Source organism: Microcebus murinus, chromosome 2 (genome assembly GCF_040939455.1).
Source record: "Microcebus murinus isolate Inina chromosome 2, M.murinus_Inina_mat1.0, whole genome shotgun sequence".
Lineage (NCBI taxonomy): Eukaryota > Metazoa > Chordata > Mammalia > Primates > Cheirogaleidae > Microcebus > Microcebus murinus.
In genome coordinates, this window is record NC_134105.1 from 73,198,352 (window position 1) to 73,221,716 (window position 23,365).

Here is a 23,365-nt window from a genome sequence, read left to right on the forward strand (position 1 = left end):
TCTATGTGCAAGAAATAAACCAGACTCACTAAATTTAAGGATGTTCACTTAAAGAAATTCCTTTTGGAGATTCTTTTTTTTCCCCCCCCTCTCATTTGAAAATGCTCTTCTTTGGGTACTGTAGACCCATTGACCCATATTAGATTAATTAGGTCAATTAGCCTTTAAATAGTAATTACCACTCTGATGGCTTTGAATAATATTGTTTTAATAAAGATACGACTTGAAAAGAGATTATTAATTTAAATTCCTGCCACATAGTAGCATTAAGAAAACATGCATTTAGCAGTTCTCTCTGCAGTGTGGCTTTGGGTATAGCAATGATAGTGTGTAGATAAAACTTAAGGACTTTGATGCGTTGACTATTCACATTTACACGTTGTAAAAAACCACATGGGTATTTTCCACTTGGAGAAGCTGTTGATAACCCAGAATGCCAAGCCCAATTCACAGCAACTACCTGTCTTCCTCTAACCTGTCAATATTAATTCCTACATTTTAGATTCACACTGGACCCAGCACCTCACCTCAGAATCCCTAATCACCATTAGAACTATTTGAAATTTTTTGCTATCTGCTTCTCTCCAGCAACATCTGCATATTTTATCTTAATAATGACAGTAACTACCAGTTAATGAGTATTTGTTAGGTTCTAGGCATTTGACATTCATTACTCCTATTTGTTACCTTGAGTTAATTCACTAACAAATATTTGTTGAAAAATTTGCTCTAAACACTAGAGATAGAGCCAAGTAGATATCCTAATCCCCATGGAATAGTTGAAGAAAGTGAGACTTAGAGATGTTAATTGACTAGCCCAAGGCCCTGCAGTGCCTGGGTATGGCTCAGCCCACCCCATCAGGCCACTCCACCTGGAGTATCGGAACTGCTGTCTGATTTGTTTGTTATACTTGAAAACCTACCCAACTCTTTAGGACATAAGAATATCAATGAAGTCAGAACTTTTAAGAAAATTTAAATTGCACTTGAGGAATGAGGTTGAAAACAGAAAATTCACAATTACTCAGAACACTGTTCCCACTATTAGTAATTAAAGACTTTAATTTTTTTTTTTAACTTCAGGATTCTGACGAACACACAAAACTTAGCACAAAAAATTTGATGTGCTACTGAAGTAAATACGTATATATGGAATGGGAGGTAGTTCTAGATAAAACCCTTCTGCTTCTTTCAGTCCCTAATGTTTAGATCAGATGAAGGCAATGCTAAAATTGTCAGTGTGCACTGACATTAGCATGTTTCATAATCTTTCACTGCTTGCATGAATAGAATAGAAAGGCTCTGTGAGTAAATTTACTCTATTTCTGTGAGCTGGACATTTGGATGGTCTAGAATACGGAGACAGTTTGTTTTTGTTTGCTGGTTTTACTTTTTTTTTTAACAGTGTTTTAAGTTTTAGCAACTTTGTATGAATCAGAAAGTTTCATATTGGGAATATAAAAATGGTTCATTTCTGGAGAGCAATGTGACAATTTGTTTCAATGATTTAAATGCACATTTCCAACAAAAGGCAAACAGATAAAGCTGTATGTATAAGAATGCTCATTACAACATTGGTTATAACAAAAAACTGGAAAGAATCTAAATATATATCAATATAGTCATTAAATAAATTATGCACATCATGAAATAAATTATACATAATCATGAACATTTATATTGTATTGTTAAATAAAAATAAAAATTAAAAAGCAGATTATAATCCCACTGTAAAGTGTGTGTGTGTGTGTGTGTGTGTGTGTGTGTGTGTCTGGATAGCTACATGCTAAAACATGTTAACTGTGATCATCACCAAGTAGTGGGATTCAGAATGATTTTAACTTCTGTATACATTTCTGTATTACCTGAAATTTCTTCTTTTATTCTTTTTTATCCCCATCTCCTATTGAGGTCACTTAATACCTCACCCCCAAACACACACATTGACAATTATTCTAATGCATTTTTTGTTAAATCTTTTTGTTTGTATGCATTCCTACAAAATGTATTTTTGTTTTTTGTACTGGTATTTAAAAAAAATTTTTTTTGAGACAGAGTCTCACTTTGTTGTCCAGGCTAGAGTGAGTGTCGTGGCATCTGCCTAGCTCACAGCAACCTCAAACTCCTGGGCTCAAGCAATCCTTCTGCCTCAGCCTCCCAAGTAGCTGGGACTATAGGCATGCGCCACCATGCCCGCTAATTTTTTCTATATATTTTTAGTTGGCTAATTAATTTCTTTCTAATTTTTTTTAGTAGAGATGGGGTCTCGCTCTTGCTCCGGCTGGTCTGGAATTCCTGAGCTCAAATGATCCACTTGCCTCGGCCTCCCAGATTGCTAGGATTACAGGCGTGAGCCACCATGCCCGGCCTTGGTATTTTAAATTTACTTAGTTATCATACATATCCTGTTGTTTATATTTTTCATCTAGTACTATGTTTTTTAGTTCTATGTTTCTATGCATATACCTAGTCTATTGCATAAGACTGCTGAATTTTTTAAAAATATAGATATTAGAAACTCTAAGAATAAGCATGTGCTACTGGCATAATCAGAAAAATATAATAAAGTTATTCTTACTGTGAAAAAAGAAAATAATCTCTCTTCTAATCTAAAAGCATAAAGTTGTTAATTATTATACATAATTTTATCAGTGTAACTATCCAAATATGCAAATAAAGAAATATTTATTATACTGGAGAGTCCATTTTACTAAGCCTCTCTACATTAAATAAGTGTTTGGATACATGGAACTCTTTTCTATAAATATAGAAAATTCGAAGAGAAAAGAGAATATTTCTTTATGTAGACTCTAAAATGCCTGACTTATTTTAGAAGGCAAAAATTTCAAAAGACAAAGTTATTTTGAAAGTGAAAAGCAGTGAAATGAAATTATTAGAGTGTGCTCTCACTATATATTAAAAATGAAATTAAAATCATTTAAAATAAAAGAAATATGATATTGTAATGCAAACAGAAATTAAGAAAATCCCAAAAGGATAGGAAATGGTTGATGGACAGCACAGGAAAATGAAAAGACAGAGGAAGCAATAAAGCCTATTGGGGAAAACTTGAAATTTATATATTGAAAGTTCATAATTTTTAACATAAAAATCTAATAATAACTGCTAATCCCTTCCCTTTCTTTAAACTTTAATTTAAGGATAAAAATAGAACTTTACGAGTAACTTTATTCAGTCATATTTTTATAAGATAGATATCAAATACTCTCAGTAAAGATTTGTGTTTAACTATCAAACTTTTCTTCAAAACAATATTATATTTCTAGATGAGAAGTGTGAAAAAAATCACATATAAGTATACATTATTGGGGAAAATGAGAGTCATATTTCAAAACAGATGTTACTGAAGTACTAGTCCAGTAAAGGTCATAAAGAACTGTTTCTTCTCTTTTTTACTTAGGCTAGTTTTCACTGATAACAGCACAGAAGCTTTATTTATAATACAGCTCTGGAAGACAAAACCAAGTTACCCTTACTAAGAGTATTTTGTTGCAAATAGTGCCTCTGTTTCCCCCGCCTCTCTCCCCCCCCAAGAATATTGGGTTTCAGAATGAAGTCGTTGACCTAGGAAAAATAAACAAATAGTCTTCAGGGACCAGAGGCAGGTCAGAGAAGCAACTTAATGTACAGAATCTTTGCTTAAATGTTATAGCAAAGAAAACAAAATAATAATCTAGGGGTTCAGGGTCAAATGGGAAGAAAGGATGTATGCTAATGTCGACATGTGACCTACAAAGGGGAAAGGCCCAACTCCATGATCAGATTACCCAGGGAGTAGGTTATAGCAGTCTTGCTTTCTCTGGAAACTTTCTCTTTTAAACGAGAAACCAAGACTGTAGGATGTGTCTTGGCTAAGAGTCCTCTTGAATTTGCCTTGGATTTTCTAACAGAAAAACTCTAAAGATTAGGAAAAACATTAATTTCGATGATTTGATGGAACTTTAAAGATGTCAGCATTTTATTCATTTTTAGACAGAGTGACCCAGTGGTTATGCTAAGGATTCTGGAATCCCACAAAGTTCAGGCTTTGCAACTTTTGGCAATTTATTTAGCTTCCTCATCTATAGAATACATATGTAATAACAGAATTCATCTCATAGGATTATTGAAAGGATTAAACTAAATAAGCCTTCTAAAAGGGCTTAGGACAAATTCTGCCACATAGCACATATTCAGTAAATGTTAGTTAGTGCTGGTAGTAGTTGTGGTGGAGTTAGGGAAAAAAAAAGATATGTTTACCATTTGAACATCTATCTGCTTGAGACTCAGATCTGAATTTTGATGCTAAGATTAGTATGTTGTACTGTTTTTGATACATTACATTGAATGTGAAGACATTATTTGCTACTAATATTAAGAAATGAGACTTTTGGGGCCAAGTTGTTGGGGGGGCTTGTTGAGTGGGAGGTTGTGAGGGTATATGAAGGCTTGGGGTCAGAGTTGGGGTTGGTGTGGGGGTTAGGGGACAATGAGACTTCTTGCAAAGATCTATCACTATTAATACAGTGGATACTCAAATCTCAGTCCACAAACTCAAGTATGCAAAAAAGTGTTAAGTTTTAATTTCTATTTTAAGCCTTCATTCCACTAGATGTTGGAAAAACAATCTCAGTCAACTCAAGGTTCCCACCCCCCAATTCTGTTACACTGGGATTACATATATGTTCTGGGGAGCTATCACCTGTTGTCAGTTGTCATCATCTGGTCATGTTACTATTTGCTGAGGCATATGTTCTGGTGCTGGTTGCCAGTCTAACAAAGTTTATAGTTGTGTCCTCCTTGTGTTGGACACTAGCTTCTGTGATTTTGGGGAGAGTGAGAAAATGACTGGAACACTAAAAGGCTCTACTTCATCCCTCTACTAGCCTCTGGCTCCTGAGAAATGATTCTGCTGCTCTGCCATGCTATGCTGGGGCACAAAGGTACTCTTGTAGTTATTTCAGTCCCCCTTTTTAAGTCTAACATACTACACTGTCATCTCTACTATACTGTTTCTGTGCTGTTAGCATAGGGTGAGTCTGAAGTCTTGCCCCCTTCCCAGATTAAATAGAAAAAGTGACCTTCTTTCTGTTCTTGGACCCCCGAAATTGTGCAAAGAGAGGTATTTTATTATTCCTTAAGTCTGTCTATCTCCCACCCTACTTCAAAATGAATCCAGGAGACATCTAGGCACAGGTTGTTTTTCAGATCCCCAGCATCTCAACTCTTTTTTTCTGACTTCTTTCCTTTTACAAGTCTAGAGAATCTTCAGTATTAGGGAAAGGAAAAACTAGCTTTAACCTATTAGGAGTTTTTCTAATTCTGTTGTCTCAAGTCTGGATCTTGGCTTTGGAAATTTAAAAAATCAAGGATTTGACAACTCCACTATGAGGAATGTCTACTTCATAGTTTAGCTACCTCGATGAATAAGTCCACAGGAAAAAAACCCCAAAACAAAACTATCAGCAATATTGGTTAAAACATCAAAATATATCAAAGTAAGGATGTTTTTTCCTTTTTATCTAAAACTACATTTTAAATACATATAAGAAAAACACTTTAATTTTTCACAATGAATAAAGTCTTCTAAATAAAATATTTTCCTTTTTTAAAAACATGAATTACCCTATATACTATTGAAAAAAATACTTGATTTTATAATTTCCTTTCCAAAAGATAAATATAATTGCTTACATTATATACATATAGATGATCCTTAACACCAGCCTGCCAAATGAGGATGCCTCATTGTTTTCAGTCCTTTTCCTTGCCTCTTTTTCTCTTTTAATAATCTGTCAATCCGTTCCTCAGTGATCTCTTGTTCCTCTCCAAATTTACTCCCTCCGCTTTTTATAATCCACTATCCAAAAGAATGCGTAGTTTTCTTTTCATAAAATTCGACAATGTTTGCATGTTAAAAAGTTCAGATACTATAACTCTTATGTGGAGTCTAGAAAAAACCCTGAAATCAGAGACATTTGGTAATATAATTGGATGCTGAAAATATTAATTTTTAACACTCTTGATAACTTCAGGGACCCATATATTCTTATTGCATTTTGATCGCTATTATTTGGAACATCTATGAGCCCCTGGAAATATGACATGGTCCTATTTATCTTTCTAGGACTTGTTTACGATACAATGAGTGGCATATAGTGCCGTTCAATCACTATTGAATGAAAGAATAATAAGATAGCTGGCTATCTTGCATAGCAAAACCATTCTAATCTACCATATACTGCAATATATGCTATATTTCAAAAGTATAAGTGTAGTAACAATTATGAGTAAAATTGTGTTTAGAATGAGCTATTATAGTTCATATCTAGAAAAGAATTCCTTAACACATTTAAGGAAGAAGAGAATGAGGTACATTTTACATTTCTGATCAAAAGATAAAAAGTTTATATAAGTGAGCATTCAGCTATAACCATCAATACTAGGAACTGAAGTAGGAAAAGCAAGAAACCAAACTGGATTCCAGCTATGGTTCTATAAATTATTTGCTGAAACTATGGGGAAGTCATTTAATATTCTAGGAGGTTCAATCTTCCTTTCTTTAAGTTGAAGTTTTGAACTAGAATCTCTAAGGTTCTTTCATTACACCTTTCAATTATTTCCCTTGTTTAAAAATATATCAGATAACAGATTAACACTATGGTGCTCAAATGGTGGTAGTGTTCACCAGGGATTCGGGGGTTAGGGAGGTAGACCCACATATGAAGAATGTGCTGAGCACTGTGGAGGGGAAGGGTGTACCTCTAACCCTTACTAGGGAGAGGCAAAGATATAAAATGCAACCAAAATGTTTGTACTCTCATATTTTCTTAAAATTTTAAAAAAAGAAGGGAGAAGGGAGAGGGAGAAGAAAATATTGGTGATCTAGGTAGATTAAGTTTATTACGTAAAAAAAAAATCAGATAACAGAAAAAAATTACAGAAACTTTAAAAAATAAAACTTATAGTAAATCAGTCATTAAAAAAGACTTAAAATTATTTTAACTATTTTTTTTTGATTTCTAAATGGTAAAAGGTTTAAGTTTCCAAACTGATCAATATAGAAACTAAAAAAAAAAAAAAAGACTTTATTATGTATGTTGTTTCTAAAGAATTGAAGCCATCTACTGTCATAAGGAGGTACTTCAGGGAAAATGCTGTCAGCTTAATTTTAATTCCTTTTTAAAATAAAAATTTTATAGCTTCAACACATAATATGCAAGTTCAGGTTTACACACATTTTTCTAAACCTTTCACAATAGAATACTATGAGGACTTTTATGTTTCTGTTATATTTTGTTGGAGTATGTGGGAATTTATAAGACATATGTTAGTTTAGGGAAAGGTTTCCAAATTGAAACAAAGATTGTTCTTTTGAATTATCTGCTTTTATTATTTTAATTAAAACAAAACTTTATAGAGCAGCTAAATGCCTCTCAAGCTACATAAAAAATATCCAGTTGATGCATGAGAATTCTAGAGATAATTTACACAGTTGGTGAAGAAAACAACCTATAGTGAAAGGCAATTAAACAAGAGCTGTATCACCATATTATATTTAAAATAGGAAATATATGTGCAGAAAATCAAGTAATCATCATAACTCTTATACTAGTCTTCTAGAATCGATTCTCTTAAAATTCTGATATTGCCTCCTTTCCTTTCCACCTTAAACAACTATTTCTCACACTTTAATGTGCAGTACACATCCATCATTACCTGGGGATCTTGTTAAAATGCAGATTCTGACTCAGAAGGCCTGAGGTGAGAGCTGAGACACTGACCTTCTAACCAGCTCCCAGGAGGTTCCCATGTTACTACTATTCTTCAGATTGAATAGCAAAGCCTTTAACTATGGGCATCCAGGATTTGAAATGACAAAAGATAAGAAATGTCAGGGTTTTTCCTTTTGTTTTGTTCCACTAACTAAAACCCAGATGAAATTCCTTAGCTTACTTACTTAGCTTAATTTTAAGCTTTCCTTAGCTTACTCTTCCTTGCCCTGTCTTCCTCCTCACTGATGCCTTCTCTATTCCCACAAAAGGAAAAGTTGTTAAATACAGACACCTGTTACTATCTAGGATGTGGTAAGCAAATATTACCCATATTACCCATAGGCTAGGAGTCCTCTAAAAATAGTTCCCTACTGTGCTTGATGAGAATTCTTTTCTAGAAATAGGGTCATGGAAAAGAGGGTCTGCATGACTCTACTAAGTAGTAAATTGTGCCAAAACTTAAAATAGTGAATAATTTCAGCAATCATTTCGATTTGACTTTAGCAGGCATTATAATAGAAATTGCACAAGATTTTTACATTTTACTTAAAGTAATAACAAAATAGATTTATATGCTCTGACCATACACCAACTAATAGTATTGGTGAGGAAGAGATGGGGGTAGGCGGATCTGCTTGAAAGCATTAAGCAGTACATGTAAAAGGGAGGTCTAGGATAAAATTTTTTCTATGGATGATACATCTATGGAAAGTCAAGAGTTCATGTGTCAAGTCCTTAAACAACTCAATGCAACTCAGATAATACAAATGAATATTGTATTATTTTCCCTCTTCTCAATGTGTCATTTAAAGTGCTGTTAAGGACTTTTTCAAGGGGTAGGGGTGCCATATGAACAGCTACCACTTATTGAACACATACTATGCCTCCATCCCTAAATTAAAAGCTTTCTATGCAGCATCTTATTAAATTCTTACTGTATATCTATTGGCCATTATGCCAATAAGATAAGAAAATACAGCCTGTTGAGGAACTTTTTAATTGAGAAACCTTTTGAAAAAATTTAACCCAACAGAGATTTTTGTGAAAAGCTCCATTGTATGTTTAATTCTATATGAATAAATAAATCTAATATATTTAAAACTTAACAAATAGGAAAACTTAGGGTTATTTACTTCATGAAAAGCACAGCTAGAGACTGAACTCCTTTAAATGGTTAGTATATGTAACAGGATTTTTTCTGAGTTACATATATTTGATGTATACATAATTTTCTGGGTAAACACTTGCATAAAGTGAAACATGTCTACAAAAACATTCTTAATTTACCATACATTTTGATTACTTAGGAGGCTGTCTTAGGCTGTTTTCTATTGCCATAACAGAATACCCGAGACTGGGTAATTTATAAAGGAAAGAGGTTTATTTAGGTCACAATTCTGAAGGCTGGGAAGTCCAAGATCAGGTACCTGCATCTGGCCAACTTCTGGTAAGGGCCTTAAGCTTCATCATAATATGGCGGAGAAACAGGTATGTGCCAAAAGACGAAACATGAAGGGCAGCCTTGCTTTATAGCATTATATAACAACCTGCTCTCATAGTAACTAAATCCAGTCTGGGAGAGAGAGAATTCACTCCTACTAGAAAGGGAGTGAATTCCTCTTAAAGGCATCACCTCCCAACACCATCACATTGGGGACCAAGCCTCAACGTGAGTTTTGGTGGGCACAAACCATATTCAAACTACAGAATTCTGCTCATGTTCCCCCTCAAACTCATATCTTTCTCACAATGCAATATATAAACATTCCATCCCAATAGTCCCAAGTCTTTTTTTCAGGGGGATTTGTTAATTAGCTTGATTTAATCATTCCACTATGTAAACATAGTTCAAAACATCACATTGTACTCTATAAATATATATAATTTTTATTTAAAAATTAAAATTATATCTATTTCCAAAAGTCGTAACTCAGTCCAACACCAACTTAAAAGTCCAAAGTCTCAGCTGTGAGCCTGTGCAATCAAAACAAGTAATCTACTTCCAAGAAACAATGGTGGGAAATGCATAAGGTATATATTTCTATTCTATTCTCTAAAACAGAGAAATAGGCCATAAGAAAGGAGTAAATGACCCAATTCTAGTCTGAAACACAGCCGGGCAGACAAATCTTAAAGTTAGATAATAAACTCCGTTGACTATGTCAGCATCTTCTACACACTATGGTGGGGGTTGGGCCTCCAAGGCTTAAGGCAGCCCCGCCCCTATGGGTTTGCTGGGTGGAGGCCATGTGGCTGCTCTCATGGGTTGGAGTTCCAAGCCTATAGCTTTCCCAGCTCTTTGTTGCCCTCTGCTGATGGCTCTACAATTCTGGGGTCTTTGGAGCAGCCTCACCCCTGCAACTCCACTAGACATTACCCTAGTTGGAGATCTCAGCAGTGGCTGCACCCCTGCCACAAGTTACTGCCTGGGCCCCCAGGGTTTTTGATCATCCTCCGAAATCTAGGTGGAGGAAACCATGGCTCCACAGTTCTTGCATACTGCAGGCTTACAGAATTTGTGCCACATGGATACTGCCAAGGCTTATGCCCTCTGCAGCTTGAGCACAAGCTGCATCTGGACCTGTTTGAGCCAAGGTGAAGTGCCACCAAGGTTTACAGTTGTGCCTGTTGGAGTGATGGGTTAGCTGCACCTGAGGCCACTTGAGCAACAGCTGGAGCAGTTGAGGAGAGTTGCTCCAGAATGCAGGGAGCAGAAAAGCCCAAGTTCAGGGCAGTGAGCCCTTTCTGCCCTCAAGGTCCTAATGTTTTCTGCCTGTGATGAGAGAGGAAGCCTCAAAGATCTCTGAAATGCCTTCCGGCTCTTTCTCTCATTGCCCTGATGATTAGTACCTGCTCCCTTCTAGCTAGCCATATTAATCTCTTTAGCAAATGGTCTCTGGGAACTGATCCAATGTATTCGATATTTTATTATTACTTTATTATATATCTCAACTTCTCTACCAGAATGTAAATTAACTCCACGAGAGCAGACCAATGTTTCCATTCTTTACAGTACCAAATACAATATTTTTCACTTAGTAGATCACAGTAAGTCACATTGAATTAAACTGCTATTTCTTTAGCATCAGTCTGTGTATGTAAGATGAACAACTGTAGTGACCCAATCTTTCATTATAATGGTGTTTAAGAATCTTTAAAGGTTGTAGCATGATTGATTCAGATGAAGAAACATACCAATTATAAAGAGGATTAAAATAAAGGAACTGGCTGCTCTTATTTTCAACACAGAGACAAAATCTCTTGGTTTTGTTCTAAGCTTTTTATCTAAGTTTAATATGTATGATGCCTCATAAATGTTTACTAATAATAACCTTAACAATTTCATCTGGAAGTTTCTTTTCTTCCTTACTTATCTCACCTCTAAGGTTTTATGCTTAAAATTTTTTTTCTAAAATTTCTTAAGTGGGCTTCAACTTCACAGGATATCTATAAATAAATTAGATAATAAGTATTGCTTAGGGTGCCTATATACTACTTATCAATAAATAAATTTGAATATATTTCATTGAAAAATAAAACATCTTTTTATTTAGTAAAATTCAATGTAACAGTTTTAGAATTCACAACATTGAAAAACAAGCCACTGTAAAAGTGATTAATGTTTCATTTACTATTGCTGAAAGTTAGATAATGATTGGTTTAAACAGATATTGAATTCTTAAAAATCTTTAGTGAAACAAAATACATGAAAACAATATTAGTGAATAATCCATATAATAAATAGATTCACTAACTTAGCATTTTCCCCTATACTTTTAATATCTGGAAGCTTAGCATTATTTTACTTTCACAGAATACTTTTCTTCTTGTTAAGAAAATATACAAAAATTTTAAATTGGTTCTTGCCAAAATCCAATTAATAACCAAATAATTATTTCTGAGTGCAACTTAATTATCAGTTTATTGAAACAAAGCCATTGTAAAAGTGTTTTTCAAGAAGTACAATATAATGGGAAAATAAGTCCATCTATTTTATTGCAAGAAAAGTCAACAAAACTGATCAAATTCAAGAGAAGAAAATCTGAAAAAATATGAATGACTTTTTAAAAATAAAAAGCATACTTTGTGATTGGGTGTCTTTATACTTTGTCTTATTAACATAAAAAGTATTTGGGGGGGTTGTTTTAGAAAATACCATCAAATATTCCCAGAAAACACTTCATTTCATCAGCTTCATCATCAGGATGATACCTACTGGGGGAAAAAAGCAAAAGGAAAAATTTAAAAAAAAATTTTGTAACAATTTATTTTAAAATACACAATAAATAGTATAATACTAACAAACAAGCTTAAAGATTTCTGTGAGGTTAATATATCCAATGACCTTCAGTATGCATAACTTTGTAGGAGATCTATGGGGAAAAAATTAGACATCATAAATTGTAAAAGATAAGGACGTAAAGGTATTTCTTTAAACATATTAAAAAGTAATACCATTTAATAAAAGTGTGAAGAGGTTGGTCTGAGTGCAGTGGTGTTTACAATCAATTGACTGCAACTAGTTATAGTTTTCTTTGCCCCTTCTCCATTTTCACTGCTTCACTTGACCAGCCTTAAAAAAAATGTGAACAGGTCTCTAACTCTTTAAGAAGGAGAAACTGTTCCAGAGCCTCCCTTTCTAAAATGGCTAGCTATAGGGACACTGATTAGATTTACTCTGACTGAAATTCACTGAACCTGTTGAATTGTGAAATAACTAGCTGGCTAAAACACAACTTGAACTTTTGAAAAATTAGCTTATCTCATTTGGATTTCTCAAGTGATTTTATACTTTACACAATTAACATACTATGTTCAAATCAGTAAAAATAAGTTTATCAGCTCAATATGATGTGTGCATTAATAGCATTAAACATATAGGTTTCTGAAAATTGAGATATCTGATATTGTGAAACATCTTATGGAGCTTAGCTCACCAGGGGTCTAAAATTTCAATGTCTTTAATAAATAAAAGTTTAGGCTCTGATCTTTAAAATGAACCAAGGAAAAAGGAATGCTGAATTTCTTTGTAAAAGGTTTTTATTGGCATAATCTTGAAATGTCCTTAAAGAGTTCTTACCCAAAATCAACTTCCTTTTTACATTCGCTGTTTCTAATAAAAACATCCACTTTCTTAAAATTTGAACAATTTGATTTTTTTCCCGAATGAGTAAAGCATAGTTTCTCAATCACTGGTGACAGACTTTGTTGTTTCCTTTCTTGTAAATGGACCTGCATTTTGAGGTTAAAAAAAACCACCAATCATTGACAGTTTAAGCATTCAGGCAAAATTTAAAAGAAAAAAAATTGCTTTTTCTTACAATATTTTCATTTCCATCTTGCTGAGGTAGTTTTATCACGGAGGATGCACCAAACTTGGACATAGCAGCATTTGATAAATAAATATCTGGCTTCTCATGTGATGAAACAAAACTAAAAATTAAAATAAATTATTTGTAAAATGTGACAAAGAAGAAAAATGAACTATTCTGATTTGAATCATAGTGATTTTTTAAGGAATATGATTAAAGTTTATCACACTTATCACAAAAAATTGATGATGTTTCTTATGCTCATGGAGAACTTGGTATATTCTCTTTCCTTTAAAAAAAACTACAATTTATATATTCCAAATTAGGTAAGAATACTATTTTTAAGGAACTATAGAAATAATCATTCAACAGTTTTCTTTAAAATTGAGTCTTATGCTTAATTGTCCATTACATATAATCCTGTAGATCTTTTCTAAATGCTATTTGCTTAACTTTTAATTTCCTTCCCTATTCTGGTCTCACTGTAGATAGACATTTTTAGTTATATACTTATGTGTAACTTAATACTAAAATTCACACTTAACCTTCTGTGTTAATTCACTCATTAAAACACATTTATTATTTACTACCATAAGCCAGATATTGTACTAGGTGCTGAGTATAAAGTGGTAAAAAAAAAAAAAAAAAAAAAAAAAAAAAAAACCCTCAGGAGGTTACCATCTAGTAGAGGAGCAGACAATGAATACAAAAAAAAAATATATATATATATATATATATATATACACACAATTATAGGTGTTGAAATTATACAAAGGAAATGAACTGGGTAATATCATTAAAAGTAACGGTATGGAGTCATAAACCCATTTTAAAAAGATGGTCATCAATGCATCTCTGAGGAGGTGACAATTTAAGCCAACAAAAGCTAAAATGTGAAGCCATGCAAGGAGCAAGGAGCAGTCAATGGGAGTAGGGAAGAATCACATATACTGATAGGATTAGATCTTTTTGTCTTTGACTAATAAATGTATATGTGATAAAAAATTAAAATAATAAAAAGAGCATTAAAAAAAGAAGTCACCCCAGATCCTCAGGTCCCTCAGACCTTTTCTGACACCAATTTCTGATACCTCTGATTCTCAGAGGCTTCTTATTAGGATCCATTTTTATTTATTTTTTTTTCCTAATTTCTTTTTTTTTCTTACCTGCAGCTGATAACTAACCAAGACTTCTAGGATCCATTTTTAAGCCCACTTATCTTCTGTTAGTCGCTTCTAAAATCTTCCACAATTATTTGTAGTTTTTTAAAGGTGTGGTGCACAAAACTGTTCATGTGCCTTGTTGTCTTCCTACTTATTTATCTATTTTTTGCTTCTTTACAACCACAGATCTGTTTTATTTTGATGCATATAGCTGATTATTTTATATGACTCAGAATTAGAACCAGTGAATAGAAGTGGTAAAAAGACAAATTTTAGCCAAATAGTTTTAAGAGCTTTTGAATGGTCTGAGAAATCCAAACATGGAACAAGTGGTTTTGTAGTGAATGAGCTCCTGGGTAGAGATAGCATGATTACATACCAGTGATGTTGAATGATAATTCAAGGCTCCGATGTGGGGGAGACTAACTGATATTTAAATTAAGTCCTCTTAGCTCTGGAATTCTATGAAATCCATGATTCTGTGATGCTAATGCTAATGATTGGTAAAATGACTAATAGCAAAAATTCCAAGTGGCACCACAAATTTAGTATCTTTTTTTAAAGCAGAGAAATAATCTTTAAGTAGAAAACTGGAATCTAAATATAATAAAAAGTTGTCAATTTTTTTGGTTTTTTTTGAACAGTTTTAACTTTGGCCATAATTTCTCTCCCTTGATTTCTAATCAAGTATAATATTTCCAAATGCATTTTGCATTTCTGCAAAGATACTTCAAATTGAACATTTCTAAAATTATTGTTTTCCATTCCAAAGCTCTTAAGTTTCTTATATCCTCAAATTGCATCTCCATTTACCCCACTGCCGTTTATTCTTCCCTCTTCCTCAACTATCATATCCTCTCAATTGCCAAACTGAATCTGCTTTATTTCAGAAATGTTTTAAAAATCCAACTCTACTTCTCTGTTTCTATCACCTCTGCCCTAGGTTAGACCTCATCATAGTCTGCTTTTCTTATTGGCCACCATGCCTTTGGTGGTTCCACTCTCTATAATTCACTCTATATATTGCTGCTAGAATGATTTTTTTCCTAATCAAATTGTTTTTCCTGTGCTTAAATATTTTGGATGGCTTCTCACTGCCTACCATACAGATCAACTCCAGAGGCCCCTTGGCTACATCTGGCCTACAGACATTATTATTATTATTATTATTATTATTATTATTATTATTATTATTATTTGGAGGGGTACTGGGGAGTCCATCACATATTTTTAAAATAGCTTCCAAAATTTAAAAATCATGAAATGCCACATAAGATTTCAGAATCCTAGCTTTTCTTGAAAAATCAGAATATTTTACAACAATAGACTAACATTTTCTGCATAGCAACAACTAACTGGAGAAGAGTAGTGGTTGTTCCCTTTAGATGGGAAACTCTACAGTTGGCTTTGGCCCACCAAATCCTGAAGGCATTTGGATTTGTGACTCCTGACTGAATAGATACAGTACAGAGTTTATGCATGGCATTCAAGGCCCTTACAATCAAACCTCAGCAATCTCAGCTTGAATGGTGTGGCCATATATATCACACTTTACTGATCCTTGAGCATGGAATGCCTTTTCAAACCTTATCCTTTTACAGATGCTTCTTTATACCTGGAATGCCTATTTGTCTCTTTTCTATTTGTTAAATTCCTATTTAGTTTTCAAGCTATATAAAAAATAAAGATTCCTGGGTTCCAGGCCCAGAAATATTCAGTAGGTCTAATGTGGGCTCAGTAATGTGCATTTTTAATATGCACCCCTAGGTGCTGTGACAACAGCACTTTGAGAAACAAACCTCTAAGAAGGTTTAGGTTGGCTAATACCCTATAGCTTCTCTGACACTAATGACTTGATTATCCCATCTTTAATTATGAACCAAAAGGCTATAAAGTTGTAAATATTACAAACCAAAGTTCTAAAACTTGCCTGTATGACATTTCTCCTTGGAATTTGCTCTTTGACTCTTGTAGAGGTAGCTTACTTCCCCTGGTAGTTGAACCCAAAGTGTTTCCAAGTCCTATGTAAAGAGATAACATTTTGAAATGAAATGCCAGGAAACAGTTGAATGAACTGTTTCACAAGTTCTACAAAGGTTCTCACCAACAGATACAATCTAGTTAAGAAAGGAATGAATAAATCCTTCTCAATCATCAAATTTAACATTTTTATCCTTTTGTAAGCTTTTATTTTAGAGATGAGGTCTTGCTATATTGCCCATGCTGGCCTCGAACTCTGGGGCTCATACAATCTTATTCCCTCAGCCTCCTGAGTAGCTTAGACTACGGGTGCATGCCACCATACTGCCTAATCAAATTTAATTTGCATAGAAAAATAAGGGCACAAAGCTAAAGGAATAAAACTGTATAACACCCAGGTTAGCTTATTAGTCACTATGCTAAAAGGACCTCAAACCACCTTGGTTTGTTAAATATGATGTTGTTAAATATATATTTGGTGATGTTTTTAAATATATATTTGGTCAAATATATATATATATATATATATTTTTTTTTTTTGAGACAGAGTCTCACTTTGTTGCCCAGGCTAGAGTGAGTGCCGTGGCGTCAGCCTAGCTCACAGCAACCTCAAACTCCTGGGCTCGAGTGATCCTTCTGCCTCAGCCTCCCGGGTAGCTGGGACTACAGGCATGCGCCACCATGCCCGGCTAATTTTTTATATATATATCAGTTGGCCAATTAATTTCTTTGTATTTATAGTAGAGACGGGGGTCTCACTCTTGCTCAGGCTGGTTTTGAACTCCTGACCTTGAGCAATCCGCCCGCCTCGGCCTCCCAAGAGCTAGGATTACAGGCGTGAGCCACAGCGCCGGGCCAATATTTTTAAAATATATATATAAATATATATATAAATATATATATATATTTGTTAAATATATATTTGGTCTTTGACTCCTGTTTCTTTCCCCAGGTAGATAGTGTCCAGTTGAACTGGGTTGGAGGAATGCAGCTGTTGTCCATTGCAGAATTGCTTGCTTGCTTGGTGTATATGGGAAAAAACCCCACACATTTGGTCACAGAAGTCTTCTGTTTTGATTGTGGTGTGAAAGCAGAGAAAAAACACTTTGTGTTTTTCCACTCACTTCTATTATTTATATATTTATATTTTAATTCATAAAAATAATCAAGTCAAAGTTTAGTCAATATTTTCAATTGTCTACACATAATCATTTAACATGCTTAGTATATGGGGGGAAATGGCATTTATTGAGACTGATTTTCCCAGAGAGAAAGCTATGCCCTCATGATTAGGCTACCTCCAAAAGATCAATACACATTGCTTATTAATTTGCAGTGCACAATGACATTTAAGCTTGAGATAGGGATTGGTAGCTGTCTAGTGATATACAGAACTGTGCCTAATGACCCCATACTATGGAGATTTTCCTGGCCTATTTTGTGAAGGTGGTCAAATCCTGTTTTTCATAGGAGTATTAGCTGTTTCGGTAATTCTTAGGGTCCTGGAACAATATTTCAACTTTTAACTATTCCCTTAGAAATATATATATTTTTAAGAGCATGAGGTGGTACAGTAAGAAGCAACTATAATTATGGAAATAAGAGTGCACTGAGAAGGCTGAGCAACTGTTTTCCTTCTGTCGGCCCTCATAGGAGACAGTATCTTAATTTGCTACCTTCTTATACTTTAAGAAGATTTTCAATTCTTTGTTTTAGTGAAATAGCATGAATTCACCTTTAACTCAAAGAACTAAGCTCCATTATTTTGAGGTTCTATATGACTTAAATTTAATTTCCAACACAGAGGAAACAAATCCTTTCTTATTTATTTATTTATACCTGAAAAGTCGATATTTTGACTAGAAATAAGATGATTTTATTTTACTTGCAAGCAGAAGAATATTTTTAAAAATAGAATATTTTTGTCCTTTACAAATATTAGCAGACCAGGTGTAATTTTAGAATGGAGAGCAGGATAGGCTGGTTTATGTGAGAAAATTCAGTAAATAATCTGAATTTGAATAGGGTCTTTCACAGATAGGACCAATAGAATAGGAAAAGCTCATTTGCTATATCATTATCATGGAATAACCTGACTTCTTTCCATATTGGGGGAAAATGCCTTTTTAGAAAGATCACACTTTCAGTTTAGCTAAAAATTATAATCTTAACAAACCAAATCTAATTAAACAAGCTCACAAAAAAGGCAAAGAAACATAGTCCCAGGAGCTGAAATGAAAAATATTCCAGGAATTTCTAATAAAATTAATTCATGCTAAAATATAATTTTACCTGATGTTTTTGTCTTTTCAGTATCAGTTGAAAAGCTAGTAACTTCTATTAAGCTTTCATCATCAAAATCATCCCAAACTTCATTTCCCAATTCAAAGTTCACATTCAAAACTTCTGAAAATGGATAGTTGCTTTTATCTGCATCTGTCAAATTTTGGTTTCCAGATACATTAAGATTTCCATTGAATAATATTGTTTGAGGGGTTTTCTCATTTGAAGTTGTAGAATAGTTCCATCTACAAAAATCTGTTATGTATATGTATAAAAGAGTAGAGGTCCTTTTTTAACCACAAGTATCATAATCTATTGATAATATCAAATACATCTTTCAACTATTAAACAGAGCTCTTGAGTAGTAGTTTTCAAAAGCATTATGTTAAGCATTGTTGAACATTGTATTCGACCAGTTCTATTAACTGTATTACATGTACTGAAACTTACACTAAATTTAATTTTTAATAAATTTTCTTAGACAGAATTAATTTTCCCTCTTAATTCTTATGTAAGAATAACTCTACTCCACGATTGGATTATAATAATTTCTAAAATGGCCTTCCTCCTCCAGCTTTTCTCTCTGCAAGTTAATGTTTGGTATTGTTATAAAATATATATTTATTTTTTCCCTGCTAAAAAATTTTCAGTATTATTCATTGTTTATAGCATGGATTTAGAGCCAGACTACCTGGGTGAAAATTCCACCTCTCACTTGTTATTAATAGTTGTATGATTTTAGACAAATTGTTCAAATTCCATGACTCTACTAATGGGTATAATAATAGTACCAACTTCAAAAGACTGTTATGGAAAGTAAATGTCTTTATTTGCAGTTTTGCATAGTAGTATACTAACAAATGTTTAATAACTGCCCGTTCAAAAAGTATATGTATATGTATACATATATGTTTATTATAAGCTGTACTGATGTTTAGGATGTGTGGCACATAATTTGTAAGTAATAATAAAATATATGGCATGCTTAAATGTAAATTTCATATATCTAATTGATTCTTGCTGAATGTTTTCATTGAATTTTGCTACTCTTCTATCTGTAGTCAACCTATGGTTGCAACTGACAAATGAAGTTCTCACATGAATGTCGTTTGATAGTTTTGTTGACTTTAACAACTAAGATGAAAATAAAACAACAAAGACAAATGTTGGGCCTTCACTCATACATCACTGACTTAAGCAACTTCTTTGCTGAATTTGATAGTGGTTTTTAAATACTAGAAGAATATTCCCTCAATTTTTTGTGTTATTCACAATGTAATGGTTACAGTAACAACAGACTGTTAAGTTTGATCTACATTATTAACATTTTATCCACCACTTTGTTAAGTCTAAACATTTAACAAAACAATAAATCAAACCCTGATTGGTAATGTTTGCTGATTACCATGATATAAATACTCCCACCATAACTGATGTCAAGCTACTAATATGACATAATTGAATGAGAAGTTGGGAAGAAATGCACAGATGCACCGCATTATACAGTATTTCTACCATATAGATAAATAACCTCAAGAACACAGATAACAGTAAAATGTGGAAGAATAATTAGGAAGGATGAATGTTGAGTATTTTTGCCTCTGTTTTTAACATAATTTATTAAATTAAAATTTATAAAATTAAATTTTTAATAATGGCTGAAAGATTCCTAAAAATTTAACAATCATCTCTCAAAGGCAGTAGAATCTTGCTCAAGTACACTACTAAATTTCCTCCATTTAAATATCCTCTATCATCTTCTTCACCTATCCAAATCCTACTTTTTCCTTTAACTGTACCTACAACTATAGTCCACATTATTCTACTTTTCTATGTTGATACATACATTCACACAATATGATATATACTAAAAATGGAAGTTGGTACAGAGTGCAATGGGAATACAGAGGGAAATTATTATAAAAGGGAAAATTATAAAAGGGAAAATATCATGTAAAATACATAGCAGTATGAGAGATCAGAGATTGGGAAAATATAAGTTTTCAGGATTTCTGGAGCACAAAGTAGGAGAAGTTACAGCCCATTGCAACTTCACAGGTAGTTAAGTGCCAGGTCATTTTGAACCTTGTTTGCCATATTAAGGAGATTTTTGTTTTTTTCTTACAGGCAAAGGATAACTATTGAAGATGTCTTAGCAAAAGATTTACATGACCAGATATGCCTGTTAGATCACTCGAAATAGTTATGGATTGAAGGATAATGAGACTGGAAGCAGAGAGAAAAGTAAGAAAGTTATTGCAATAAATGAGAGATGAATTCTTAGGCTAGAGTATCAGTAGAAATGATTGAGAGTAAGTAACAGATATGAGAAGTCTGTAGGAGGTAAAATAATTAAGATTTGGTGATTCCTTTTTCGCAACAGGTTTGCCTCCAGAACACAGGTGCCGTGAAAACAACCCATAAAAGCCAAAATAGGGAAGGAAAAGACTCACATCAACCTTGTTGTCATTAGACATGTAAAGCTGGGCAAGTCCACCACTACTGGCCATCTGACAAATATGGTGGGATTGAAAAAAGAACCATCGAAATAACTGAGAAGGAGGCCGCTAAAATGGGAAAGGGCTTCTTCAAGTACGCCTGGGTCTTAGATAAACTGAAAGCTGAGAGTGAGCGTGATATCACCATTGATATCTCACTGTGGAAATCTGAGACCAGCAAATATTATGTGACTATTATTAATGCCCTAGGACACAGAGACTTTATCAAAAACGTGTTTACAGGCACATCTCAGGCTGACCGTGCTGTCCGGATTGTTGCTGCTGGTGTTGGTGAATCTGAAGCTGGTATCTCAAAGAATGGGCAGACCCATGAGCATGCCCTTCTGGCTTACACATTAGGTGTGAAACAACTAATTGTTGGTTAACAAAATGGATTCCACTGAGCCTCCTTACAGCCAGAAGAGATACAAGGAAATTGTTAAAGAAGTCAGCACTTATAAAGAAAATTGGCTACAACGCTGACACAGTAACATTTGTACCAATTTCTGGTTGGAATGGTGACAACATGTTGGAGCCAAGTGCTAACATGCCTCAGTTCAAGGGATGGAAAGTCACCCGTAAAGATGGCAACACCAGTGGAACCACACTGCTTAAAGCTCTGGATTGCATCCTGCCACCAACTCATCCAACTGACAAGCCCTTGCATCTGCCTCTCCAGGATGTCTACAAAATTGGCGGTATTAGTACTGTCTCTGTGGGCCGAGTGGAGACTGGTGTTCTCAAACCCGGCATGGTGGTCACCTTTGCTCCAGTCAATGTTACAACTGAAGTGAAGTCTGTTGAAATGCACCATGAAACTTTGAACGAAGCTCTTCCAGGGGACAACGTGGGCTTCAACGTCAAGAATGTGTCTGTCTAGGAGAGTGTTTCCAACATTTTCCTCTAGAATTCTAATGGTTTCATACCTGAGATTTAAGTCTGTTATCCAGCGTGAGTTGATTTTTGTGAGAGGTGAAAGGTGTGGGTCCTGTTTTAACCTTCTACAAGTGGCTATCCAGTTTTCCCAGCACCATTTATTGAAAAGGGATTCTTTTCCCCAGCGTATGTTTTTGTCTACTTTGTCAAAGATTAGATGGCTATATGAGGATGGTTTTATATCAGGATTCTCACATCTGTTCCACTGGTCAATAATCCTATTTTTGTGCCAATACCAGATTGTTTTAATTACTACAGCTTTGTAGTATAGTTTGATTTCTGGCATATTAATGCCTCCCAATTTGTTTTTGTTGCCTAGAATTGCTCTTGATATTCGGGGTCTTCTTTGGTTCCATACAAAGCGTAAAATTATTTTTTCTATATCTGTGAAGAATGCTGATGGGATTTTAATAGGTATTGCATTGAATCTGTAGATCAGTTTGGGTAGTATAGACATTTTAATGATGTTGAGTCTGCCGATCCACGAGCATGGAATGGATTTCCATCTGTTTACATCCTCTGCTATTTCCTTCCTCAGTGTTTCATAGTTCTCCCTATAGAGGTCTTTTACCTCCTTGGTTAAGTATACTCCTAGGTACTTTAATTTCTTTGTTGCTATTGTGAAGGGTATTGAGTCTTTAATTTGGTTTTCGATTTGATTGTTGTTGGCATATACGAATGCCTCTCTTTTCTGTGTATTGATTTTGTATCCTGAGACTTTGCTAAATTCATTGATCAGTTCCAGAAGTTTCCTGGTTGAATCTTTGGGGTTTTCTAGATATAATATCATATCATCAGCAAACAGTGAAAGTTTGATCTCTTCTGCCCCTATTTGGATACCTTTAATTCCACTTTCCTGTCTGATTGCTGTAGCCAGGACTTCCAGTACTATGTTGAATAATAGAAGTGGAGATAGTGGGCAGCCTTGTCTGGTTCCGGTTCTAAGTGGGAATGCTTTCAGTTTTTCCCCATTCAGTATGATGTTAGCTGTGGGTCTGTCATAAATGGCTTGTATCATTTTTAGATATGTCCCTTCTATGCCTATTTTCGGCCTAGGCAAAGAGTTTATGAAGAAATCCCCAAAGGCAATCAAAGCAGCAACAAAAATAAATAAATGGGACATGATGAAACTACAAAGCTTCTGCACAGCCAAAGAAACAGTCATGAAAGTAAACAGACAACCTACAGAATGGGAGAAAATTTTTGCATCCTATGTATCCGATAAAGGACTGATAACTAGAATATACTTAGAACTCACGAAAATCAGCAAGAAAAAATCAAATAACCCTATTAAAAAGTGGGCAAAGGACATGAACAGAAACTTTTCTAAAGAAGACAGAAGAATGGCCAACAAACATATGAAAAAATGCTCACCATCCCTAATCATCAGGGAAATGCAAATCAAAACTACAATGAGA

General features: G+C 34.1%; 1 protein-coding gene across 1 annotated transcript in view; it reads right to left on the reverse strand.

Moving 5' to 3' along the window:
- Positions 1-11,920: 11,920 nt before the first annotated feature.
- The window catches only part of HFM1 (helicase for meiosis 1), a 112,079-nt gene continuing 100,634 nt past the window's right edge, over positions 11,921-23,365 (reverse strand). Inside the window, exons 35-39 of the mRNA XM_076010902.1 lie at positions 18,523-18,636; positions 16,181-16,271; positions 13,097-13,208; positions 12,856-13,007; positions 11,921-11,990 (exon numbers count right to left, since the gene is read on the reverse strand). Of these exons, the coding sequence (XP_075867017.1) occupies positions 11,921-11,990; positions 12,856-13,007; positions 13,097-13,208; positions 16,181-16,271; positions 18,523-18,636 (539 nt within the window). The remainder of the gene's footprint in view (positions 11,991-12,855; positions 13,008-13,096; positions 13,209-16,180; positions 16,272-18,522; positions 18,637-23,365) is intronic.